General features: G+C 47.2%; 1 protein-coding gene across 1 annotated transcript; it reads right to left on the bottom strand.

Moving 5' to 3' along the window:
- Positions 1 to 88: 88 nt before the first annotated feature.
- Positions 89 to 9,421, bottom strand: ZNHIT3 (zinc finger HIT-type containing 3). Its single transcript, XM_048482961.1, is given in 6 exon segments — positions 89 to 1,249; positions 2,909 to 2,989; positions 4,942 to 5,034; positions 7,229 to 7,260; positions 9,109 to 9,155; positions 9,158 to 9,421. Coding segments are annotated over 6 exon segments (483 nt in total). The 5' UTR covers positions 9,197 to 9,421; the 3' UTR covers positions 89 to 1,058.
- Positions 9,422 to 11,990: the final 2,569 nt, after the last annotated feature.

The raw sequence follows: 11,990 nt of genomic DNA, 5'->3' as shown, positions 1-11,990 counted from the left end.
TCCACAACATCTGGAGTGCCAAAGGTTCGCCACCACGGATCTAGGACATTTGGTCAAAAGGTCACCTGTTCCAAGTCCTGCCTAAAGATTCACCACAGGAAGCAGCATGCCCTACTTCTGGATCAATGTAAACCACAGAAGTGGGTCCAAAGCTTGATAAAAGATTCTGAGAACCGATCCAGATCGCCACTCCACTTGATCCGTTGTTCCTCACCTGCCCAAAACCACCATTCAAGCCCCAGAAAGCAAAGCGGGTGCAAATTAATTGCTGCTTTAAACGCCAATTCGTACTTCCACATAAACATCTCCATGGAAATATCCCTCCATGTGGCTGCAGAAAACCTTTTGTCAGTGGAACTTGGTGGACGGTACACCTTCATTTTATCGTCACCCAAACAGGGACCAAAGCTTATCATGATGGTGGGAGAAGGATTAGCCCCTCCATTTGATTTCTTTCCAATAAGTATATGTTTTTGATAGCTGTTTTGCCAGGATTTCATTCATTCTTCTATTCTCACATCTGTCCAGACAGTTCACAGGATGGCAATGTTGTTTGTGTCCTGTTCGATCCCCTACTGAATTAAGATGACATAGAAGCCACATACAAACACACACGTCGGGGATGGATGTTAACCCATAATGAGCCACTGATGTGTCCAAGCTAATTCGCTGCCCGTTTTTCCTTGACCGGGTCCACTAGATGGAATCAATTCTGACTTCATCACCGTTCCGACGAAATGCAAAATCTGGATTTCAAACAGGCAGGGAAGCCCTTCTCCCTTAATCGTAAAGTCAAATATCCGGCCTGTTACAAACCTAAGGCTTCTGCGACACCATTTCCAACACAGCTAAAACTGGAAGATGGATTTCGGAGCACAAAAGGAAACTTGTTTCCGGTACATAATCTCCAAAGACCAGGCCCGGAGCCACCAATTCCTCATCTACTCGGCAAGGACAGGACTGAGAATCCATTGTTTAGCAATAAGAGAAGCCCATCTGTGCTCAGATAAATAGCAAACCACGTTCCTGTCCTCCGCCTGCGCGCCCCTGAACCACGTTCATTCAGGAACCTCATTCTCTTTCTCGGGGGGCTCAACGATCTGCAGGCAGCAATCCACGAACTCCACAAACAGCGGCTCCTGCATGTGCTTTTGCATGAGGGAGTTCTTGTCCGCAGCCTGGTCGACAGCTAGAAGCAGCTGCCGGAGGTGAGGATTGAGGAGAAGGCCTTGGAGTTCTTCTGATTCATCTGTAGGGAAAGGAGTAATAAGAGACACACGTTCAGATCCCGGGAGGACAGAGCTGGGATGATTCTTAAGAACATAAGAACTAGCCTGCTGGATCAGACCAGAGTCCATCTAGTCCAGCATTCTGCTTCTCGCAGTGGCCCACCAGGTGCCTTTGGGAGCTCACATGCAGGATGTGAAAGCAATGGCCTTCTGCTGCTGCTGCTCCTGAGCACCTGGTCTGCTAAGGCATTTGCAATCTGAGATCAAAGAGGATCAAGATTGGGAGCCATAGATCAACTTCTCCTCCATAAATCTGTCCAAGCCCTTTTGAAAGCTATCCAGGTGAGTGGCCATCACCACCTCCTGTGGCAGCATATTCCAAACACCAATCACACGTTGTGTGAAGAAGTGTTTCCTTTTATTAGTCCTAATTCTTCCTCCCAGCATTTTCAATGAATGCCCCCTGGTTCTAGTATTGTGAGAAAGAGAGAAAAATGTCTCTCTGTCAACATTTTCTACCCCATGCATAATTTTATAGACTTCAATCATATCCCCCCTCAGACGTCTCCTCTCCAAACTAAAGAGATTCTTTGGGCAGGCCTTCCCTTGACTAAGGCACGGAATTTCCAGGGTCTTTCAGGGACCAAACTCAGAACACATCTTATATTCCTGCAAGCTCCAGATAATTAATTTTAGTTATTTTTTTATTTTTATTTTTATTATTATTATTATTATTATTATTATTATTATTATTATTATTATTATTATTATACACATAACAACACAGCACAAGTGTCTGGAATTCCTCTCTGAATATCGACCTAGGATATTAGAGGTATTTGCGTAGAATATGTGCAGTTCCTAGAAGTGCTGCTTTCTGCAGCAGGTGGACTGATGTTCTGTCCAAGTTTAGGCTTTCCAGATGTTTTTCAAGATTTCTTGGGATTCCTCCTAGAGCACCGACTACCAGTGGGATTACTGTTGTTCTTTTTCACCACAATCGTTCAACTTCAATTTACTTATTATTATTATTTATTATATTTATAAACCACCCTCCTCTGGAGGGCTCAGGGCGGTGAACAGAACATATAGATAGAGCACAAAATAAAATCAATCATATCAAAATTAATTCAATAAATCATTAAGTAGTGGGTCTATACATGTTAAAAACCAACCCCATTAAAATGCAGCGTCCTAATATCAGATATACCTATGGCGTCCTACTAATAAATCCCCTAAGAAAAAGGGGAGGGGGGGGAACGGCAGCCTGTTGATACGTTGCTCATTGTGTTCTGCTACAGATCAATAGGAGCAGGAGCAGCAGTGGCGTAGTGGTTAAGAGCAGGTGCACTCTAATCCGGAGAACTGGGTTTGATTCCCTGCTCTGCTGCTTGAGCTGTGGAGGCTTATCTGGGGAACTAGATTAGCCTGTGCACTCCAACACACGCCAGCTTGGGTGACCTTGGGCAAGTCACAGCTCTACGGATTTCTCTCAGCCCCACCCACCTCACAGGGTGTTGTTGTGGGGGGGAAGGGAGCTTGTAAGCCACCTTACAGGTGAGAAAGGGGGGATATAAATCCAAATTATTCTTCTTCTATTGAAACTGGGGGTGTGAATGGACAATTCAGCGTTCTCCGGATTCACTGCAAAGAACAACAGTTTTAATCGCAAAGCTTACTTAGCTGCTGGAGGGTCTGCAAAGGCACCTTATCTTCCTCCTCGTCTTCCGTCAAGATGTCACTCGCCAACCGAGGACGCGCTGCAGAACAGCAGGGACAAAACAGCTGAAATGAACGTGCAACGAAAGGTTGGATAATGACACCAGGGTCGGGGTGTGTCTAATGAGCCAGCGTGGTGTAGCGGTTAAGAGCAGGGGCACTCTAATCTGGAGAACCGGGTTTGATTCCCCGCTCTGCCACTTGAGCTGTGGAGGCTTATCTGCTGAACTGGATTAGCTTGGGTACTCCAACACGCGCCAGCTGGGTGACCTTGGGCTAGTCACAGTTCTTTGGAGCTCTCTCAGCCCCACCCACCTCACAGGGTGTTTGTTGTGGGGGAGGGAAAGGAGATTGTCAGCCCCGTTCAGTCTCTTTACAGGAGAGAAAGAGGGGATATAAATCCAACTCTTTTTCTTCTTCTTAATGTACTTAACAACCAACATTCACCAAGCGGTAGTCGAAAACTTAGCCTAACCTACCTCACAAGGTTGTCGTCAGGGCAAATGAAGCGGGACGAAGAATCACGGAAGCTACTCAATTCCATCAAGGAAAGGTGGGACTACAAATATAAAGGCAAACCTCGCCCCATAGCAAAGCCTCCTCCTTGGGGTCCTTTGTTCACAATGGCCTTTAAAAAACCCTTTTACCCATTTGATTCATGAAGTAGGAGGTAATGAAGTAGGAGATTCATGGCTTAGGAGGTTAAGAGCTCGTGTAACTAATCTGGAGGAACCGGGTTTGATTCCCCTCTCTGCCGCCTGAGCTGTGGAGGCTTATCTGGGGAATTCAGATTAGCCTGGGCACTCCCATACACGCCAGCTGGGTGACCTTGGGCTAGTCACAGTTCGGAGCTCTCTCAGCCCCACCTCCCTCACAGGGTGTTTGTTGTGAGGGGGGAAGGGCAAGGAGATTGTCAGCCCCTTTGAGTCTCCTGCAGGAGAGAAAGGGGGGATATAAATCCAAACTCTTCTTCTTCTTCTTGTGAGCAAACTGTCAACTCTAGAATTGAGCCATTTGCATGGGGAAGGCATCCTTCCTAAACTCCCAACCTAGATAAGGTTTTCCCTGCACCTATTGTCAAATAAACCTCATTTTCACACACTGGTACCATGAAATGTAATGAACGAGGGCGGGGTGGGGGGCTGTGTTGATTGTTTACTTTTTTATTTACATCCCACGCCTCTCCCTTTTGGGGACCCAACGTGCCTTCTCATATTGCTCTTCCCTCCTCTGCTTTATTGTCCAATCTGATCCAATCCAAAGCCTTTATTGGCATTTATTATTGGCATTTAGGCTATATTATTTATTATTGGCATTTAGGCTTAATTATTGGCATTTAGGCTATAAAATATTACAAAATATACAAAAAGATTTAAAACATAGAGATTTAAAACATCACACGATACAACACTGCCTGGAATTAAAAAGAAAAAAATTTAATTAAATGGTAAAAAAAAAATTAGCACCCTTTCTTTGGAAGACAGAGTTTAATGGCTATACTTTATCGTCACGAGGTAGGCCACACTGAGAAATTATGATGGGACCAGAATCGCCCAGTGAGTTTCCTAGCACAAGGGGGATTCAAACTTTTGTTTTCCTTTTTCGAGCAGCAGTGGCGTAGGAGGTTAAGAGCTCATGTATCTAATCTGAAGGAACCGGGTTTGATTCCCAGCTCTGCGGCCTGAGCTGTGGAGGCTTATCTGGGGAATTCAGATTAGCCTGTACACTCCCACACACGCCAGCTGGGTGACCTTGGGCTAGTCACAGCTTCTCGGAGCTCTCTCAGCCCCACCTGCCTCACAGGGTGTTTGTTGTGAGGGAGGAAGGGCAAGGAGATTGTAAGCCCCTTTGAGTCTCCTACAGGAGAGAAAGAGGGGATATAAATCCAAACTCTTCTTCTTCTTCTTCTTCTTCTTCTTTTCTTAGCTCCCTATTGAAGGAGGGGTGGTGGTGGTTTTTATTGCAGCAAGCAAGGTGGAAAAGGGGTTAATACCTTCAGCATTTAATGATTTCTCCCTGTGTACATCCATCAACGTTTCTGCGCTTGCAGGCTGGGGAACTGGATCCACTTTCGGCACGCATTGTTCTGGTCAAAAGGCAAAAGAGCTCCAAATCAGGGATATTCAAGTTATACAAGGTGAATGACTGTCGTGTGGGGACATCTCTCAGGTTGTTTAAACATGACCCCCACACATACACAGACATCTACTCTGCGCCCCCTCAAATGGTGGAAGATATATCAGAAGAATATATAACAGTGGTGGTGAACCTATGGCATGGGTGCCAGAGGTGACACTCAGAGCCCTCTCTGTGGGCACACACAAACAGAGTGCCCTCCCCCCACATGTAGGCTGGCCTGGGCCGCTGGGCTCGATTATTAGCATTAATCCTAAGACCTATTTTTGGGGAAGCAGTGTAGGTAACCCTGTTAAGCGCTGTTAAACCTCACTGATTTTCATGTGAAGAACTAAAGCACGATCCTTTACCTGGGAGTAAGCTTGGTTGCTGGCAATGGGGCTTGCTTCTGAGTAAACCCTCCTAGGGTTGTGATTCACCCGTTGGAAGAGTTGCATGGTTGCTTCAAAGCAAAGTCACCAACTACCACCCAGCTTACCCCCGAGTAACACACGCCTCTGAGCCAACCATTTTTTTCTAAACTAAAACCTCGGTATTCAGGTTAAATTGCTGTGTTGGCACTTTGCAATAAATAAGTGGGTTTTGGGTTGCAATTTGGGCACTTGGTCTCGAAAAGGTTCACCACCACTGATATATAAAATGAGAGCTAACAGGACCATGTGGGAAGCAAGTGGGCCAAATTGCACATCTGACCCAAAATCAGCAGGTGCCCTCAGTGGCAATGAGATGTTTCACTCCGTATCCAGATAGAGAATCTGGACTATCTAGTTGCATAAGAATAAATCCATTAAAACACTTCCATCTCCAGGATCTATCTGATGATAAGAGCTGTTTTGCAAATTTGGCTTCTGATCATGAAAATCAATTGTGAATTATGCACTCAGACCCAAGAACAGCAAACCGAACAGAAAACCTTAAGAACATAAGAACAAGCCTGCTGGATCAGACCAGAGTCCATCTAGTCCAGCACTCTGCTACTCGCAGTGGCCCACCAGGTGCCTTTGGGAGCTCACCTGCAGGAGGTGAAAGCAATGGCTGCTGCGCACCTGGTCTGCTAAGGCATTTGCTATCTGAGATCAAGGAGGATCAAGATTGGTAGCCATAGATCGACTTCTCCTCCATAAATCTGTCCAAGCCCTTTTTGAAGCTATCCAGGTGAGTGGCCATCACCACCTCCTGCGGCAGCATATTCCAAACACCAATCACGCATTGCGTGAAGAAATGTTTCCTTTTATTAGTCCTAATTCTTCCCCCCAGCATTTTCAATGAATGCCCCCTGGTTCTAGTATTGTGAGAAAGAGAGAAACATTTCTCTCTGTCAACATTTTCTACCCCATGCAAATTTTACAGACTTCAATCATATTCCCCCCTCAGACGTCTCCTCTCCAAACTAAAGAGCCCCAAACGCTGCAGCCTCTCCTCATAAGGATGCTGCTCCAACCTTCAGAGGGTTTTTATCTTTCACTGAAGAAAAGAAACCATTCTCTTTATTTTGACAAGATGTTAGAAAACACGGTCGTTTGAAAATGAAAGCTGCAACGAAAGGGATGCCACTGCCGATAAAACAAAATAAAAGGCAGGTTTGGTGTTCCGGGAACAGGACTCACGATTATTTCTTTGTACTGTCAGAAATAAAGTTTGCAAAATGGTTCTTATCGAGTGATCATCTCCAGGAATTGCAAGAGAGAGGATGAGGCTTACTGATTTGTAATCAGGGCAGCAAATAAAACCATAATTAAATACATAACTGGGGGGGAGGGGGGGAGGGACAAAGACCTGATCCAGGTCAAATCTAAACACCAACTGAAATAAATGCATCAACCATTTTCTGGGCCTTCGGATTTCTCCTTTAAATTTAAGCAACATAAAAGAATGTTTTTACAAGAATTATTGCCAATAAAAACAATTAAAGTTTAGAAATCAAAAATAACTAAATCATGTTCAATTTTTTCCCCAAATAAGTATTTCAATCCACATGTTTGTTGCTATTGAGATATAAAATTAATATCAGGCATGTTTAAAGCTGAAATCACATCTTGTTACACTCGGGACATCACATCAATGGCATCAGATAATTTGCCAGGAAAAGATCCCATTCCAACCGTCCCAGAAATCCAGGGGCTAAGAAAAAAAAATCACCCTACCTTTGTGCTTCTTGTAGCAGGGCACCGAACAACTGCAAGACATAAAAGAAACGTAAAATGCAGTTCAGAACATAAGAACCGTCACATAGATCAATAGCCATGCAACCTCTTTCTTAATACAGCCAGCCAGATCACTATTGCATCAAGGAAATGCTCTCCCATCATGTCCCCTCCAACAGCTAGTATTCAGGATTTTGGATAATGTTAAGTTTCCCTACATCGCTGGGAAGCCCTATGACGCAAATTCTTTGTTCTAATATTAGGTGATATATGTTATTACTGTTTCAACTTGAATTAGGGTAGGGGTGATTGTTAGATGGGATGTTATTGAATTATTTTTATTACATCGCACAATTTTACTGTTGTTCACTGCACCGAGCCCGGCTTCGCCAGGCCTCAGTCGTCCCCCCTGAAGCCTCCCCCCTTTTACTTTATTTCACTTTAAATTGCAACGAGGATGATTGAGGGACTGGAGCACCTTCCCTATGAGGAGAGGCTGCAGCGTTTGGGACTCTTTAGTTTGCAGAGGAGATGTCTGAGGGGGGATATGATTGAAGTCTATAAAATTATGCATGGGGTAGAAAATATTGTTGACAGAGAGAAATGTTTCTCTCTTTCTCACAATACTAGAACCAGGGGGCATTCATTGAAAATGCTGGGGGGAAGAATTAGGACGAATCAAAGGAAGCACTTCTTCACGCAACGGGTGATTGGTGTTTGGAATATGCTGCCACAGGAGGTGGTGATGGCCACTAACCTGGATAGCTTTAAAAAGGGCTTGGACAGATTTATGGAGGAGAAGTCAATGTATGGCCCCCAATCTTGATCCTCCTTGATCTGAGGTTGCAAATGCCTTAACAGTCCAGGTGCTCAGGAGCAGCAGCAGCAGCAGAAGGCCATTGCTTTCACCTCCTGCAGGTGAGCTCCCAAAGGCACCTGGTGGGCCACTGCGAGTAGCAGAGTGCTGGACTAGATGGACTCTGGTTTGATCCAGCAGGCTCGTTCTTATGTTCTTAAATTTCTATTCTGCCTTAGTGGTGGCAACCCTTTGGCACTCCAGATGTTATGGACTACAATTCCCATCAGCCCAGGCTGATGGGAATTGTAGTCCATAACATCTGGAGTGCCAAAGGTTCGCCGCATTTAATTTAGAATAACACAAAGTGAAATAAAGTGGGACTGAATTCAAAGATTCTGAAACAAGTTATAATTTAACTGCAAAGGGTGTGGCCAGTAATGGGATCAAGACAAGTCCGAATGCAGAGTGCCAATTCACACACGTGCAATAATTTAAACACTCAACTCGGCGGAAAGACGCTCAGGTCACTTCCCCCAGGGGATTCTGGGACTTGTAGTTCAGCCACATCCCGTCCCTAATCCCCACCACGTTCAGCAAACTACAAGCCCCAGGATTCTGGGGGGAGAGGAGCAACCACTACCACCCCCATCCTACTATCTGTAGTTGCTTCGCCCGTGCCAGGAGAGGGGTGTCCAACGCGGGCCCTTCCAGAGGTTGGTGGACTACGATTCCCATCAGCCCCTGCCAGCAGGGCGAGGGCCAGCGTTGGGCACCCCTGCCGCGGCATATCCCAGTGCATGGACAAAAGGAGGAGCGTCTCTGAGCACACGCAGAGGGCATCTTACCACTGAGAAGCCCCACTGGACGGTGCTTCCAACACTATTGCAACCCTGATTCGGGGAGCGGAGAGCACTGCGGTCTCCCTCCCCCCGGAGCGCGCCCAGCCCACCTGAGTGCCCTCTGAGCATGTGCAGAGTCCCTGCAAGGGTCTAAGGATCGCGGTTGCTGCAGCCCCCCTCCGAGCAAGGATCTCTGCAGGCCCCCCCGCCCCACGCAAGCGCCCCCCGGCCCCGCCACTCACTATCTGGCCCTGCAGCCCGGGCAGCGGTACTTGGCCGGGCGCCGGTCCTCCCCTCCGGGCACACGCCGCAGCGCTCGGCCTCCTGCATGGCTGCCGGGTCGGGGCTCCGCTCCTCCGGGGCGCCACGTGGGTCCCGCCAGGCGTGGCTCCTCCGCGCCCCGCCCCAGCTCGCGGGCACGCGCCGCGACCCGGGAACGCGCCGGAGCCCCTTCGTACGAGGAGGAGGAGGACCGGCTGGCTGGCTTTTGGGGATCTCTCCACGGCCAGGACAGCAAATTCGACCAGCCAGAAGAATGGGCAGTTCAGTTTAATGGAGGGTTCGGACCAGGGTGGCCAACCTATGGCACTCCAGGTGTTCATGGACTGCAATTCCCATCAGCCCCAGTTGGCCATGCTGGCAGGGGCTGATGGGAATTGCAGTCCATGAAGACATCTGCCATAAGACAACCCTGCTAAATAACTAGCTCTCTTTGGGAAGGAGATGTTTCGGAATATATAGTCTGGAGGCAATACCTACCTACCAAGAAGAAGAAGGAGTTTGGATTTATATCCCCCCTTTCTCTCCTGCAGGAAACTCAAAGGGGCTGACAATCTCCTTTCACTTCCCCCCTCACAACAAACACTCTGTGAGGTAGGTGGGGCTGAGAGAGCGCCGAGAAGCTGTGACTAGCCCCAGGTCACCCAGCTGGCGTGTGTGGGCGTGCACAGGCTAATCCGAATTCCCCAGATAAGCCTCCACAGCTCAGGCGGCAGAGCTGGGAATCAAACCCGGTTCCTCCAGATTGGTTTTACGAGGCTCTTAGCTCCCTCGCCACTGCTGCTCCTACCTACCTACCTACCTACCTACCTACCTACCTACCTACCTACCTACCTACCTACCTACCTACCTACCATCCATCCATCCATCCATCCATCCAGTTAAAATTGTTTTAAGGCAATTTTATGCTGTTGTTCCAGCATTTGAATTCTGTCCATTGTTTATTTCCTTCCTTCCTTCCTTCCTGCCTGCCTGCCTGCCTGCCTGCCTCCCTCCCTCCCTCCCTCCCTCCCTCCCTCCCTCCCTCCCTCCTTCCTTCCTTCCTTCCTTCCTTCCTTCCTTCCTTCCTTCCTTCCCTCCCTCCCTCCCTCCCTCCCTCCCTCCCTCCTTCCTTCCTTCCTTCCTTCCTTCCTTCCTTCCTTCCTTCCTTCCTTCCTTCCTTCCTTCCAACCGATTTAGACAAAATCACAGAGGGCTGTCAAACCACCTAGGGAAAGTGCATCAGTCCCTTCCTCCAGTGAGTTCAGGATCCCTGTGCAACATGTCTTTTCACAACAGCCCTGCAAGGTAGGTTTGGCTGAGAAACTAGCAGGCCTGAGGTGACCGAGGATTTGAAATAATTGAGCCCAGGTCTCTGTGGTCCTCTGCAGGTCCTCTGACCACTACACCACACTGCCTCTCATGGCTCTCCATCTGCATTACAAAAATATATCATATTTCCAGAAATTGATAAAAGACAGGCCAGGATTAAATGGTCCTTACAGGCAGTAAACATAAAGAATTACAAAACCAGACTCTCAGACTGCTAGCTATGTTTGCTGCAACAGACTACAATACCTGTTGCGTTAACAGCTGAGAGACAGACTCCCTCTGTTCATGGAGGTTCTACTCCTGGCTCATAATAATGCCCTTGTTGAATCTAACAAAATTCTTTTTCATCTGGCATTTTGTTTCCAGCAGTGGCCAGCCATATGCTTCTGGGAGAAAAAACCATGACACATTTTGCTCTTCTTCCTCCTCAGCACCGAGATAGACTGCCCTTGAACACGGAGTTTTTATTTGGCTGTTGTGGCTAAGAGGAGAAGAACGAAATGCAAAAACCTGGTATAACATTATATTTGAGAAGCTGGGTAAGCAGGTACCAGACCATGAAGGGAAATGGAACATCTGCAGGGGGGAAATTATTAGCAGCCAAGGAGGAAAAAACAAGAAGACGTGAAACCCAAGGAAACAGCCAAAACAAAACAAAAATCCGGTTGGTATCGGGGTTGCTGTTGACACTGTGGGATGAGATTAATACCTATACAAATGCTAATGTGTTAGTGATGGACAAACACCGTAAAACATGGCTATTTCCTGTGGGATGGCGCCGCTGGAAAACAAATTAAATAGGGCAAGCTGGGCCCTTCCAGGCGGAAGGTTAATAATTTTGAAAGAAGGGAATTTTTTTTTTAATTTAGAAAATCAATACAGGGTCAAATCAACCAAGTAATCTCCTTACTTGGAGCAGCAGTGGCGTCGGAGGTTAAGAGCTCGTGTATCTAATCTGGAGGAACCGGGTTTGATTCCCGGCTCTGCCGCCTGAGCTGTGGAGGCTTATCTGGGGAATTCAGGTTAGCCTGGGCACTCCCACACACGCCAGCTGGGTGACCTTGGGCTAGTCACAGCTTCTCGGAGCTCTCTCAGCCCCACCCACCTCACAGGGCGTTTGTTGTGAGGGGGAAAGGGCAAGGAGATTGTCAGCCCCTTTGAGTTTCCTGCAGGAGAGAAAGGGGGGATATAAATCCAAACTCTTCTTCTCTTCTTCTTAGTGAGTTCAAACATTAGGGAGAGGGACTGAGGGTAGATCAATTGTATTATCAAAAATTGTATTCAGGGTTTTGCTGCATGCCTTTGTTAAGGATTCTTAAGTGCATTTTATTCACCTTTAGGTTTACTTCATCTATACCTCACTTTTCCCCCATTGGGGACCCAAGGTGGCTCACCGCATCCTCCCCTTCTCCATTTTTATCCTCACAACAACCCAGTGAGGTAGGCAAAAATTTGACAGGCCCAGTCACCCAGCAACCTTCCGTGGCAGAGAGGGAATTCTAGCCTGCCTCTCCCAGATCCTAGTCAAACCACT

This window comes from Sphaerodactylus townsendi, unplaced genomic scaffold (assembly GCF_021028975.2).
Source record: "Sphaerodactylus townsendi isolate TG3544 unplaced genomic scaffold, MPM_Stown_v2.3 scaffold_310, whole genome shotgun sequence".
Classification (NCBI taxonomy): domain Eukaryota; kingdom Metazoa; phylum Chordata; class Lepidosauria; order Squamata; family Sphaerodactylidae; genus Sphaerodactylus; species Sphaerodactylus townsendi.
This window is presented reverse-complemented; position numbering and strand designations above follow the sequence as displayed.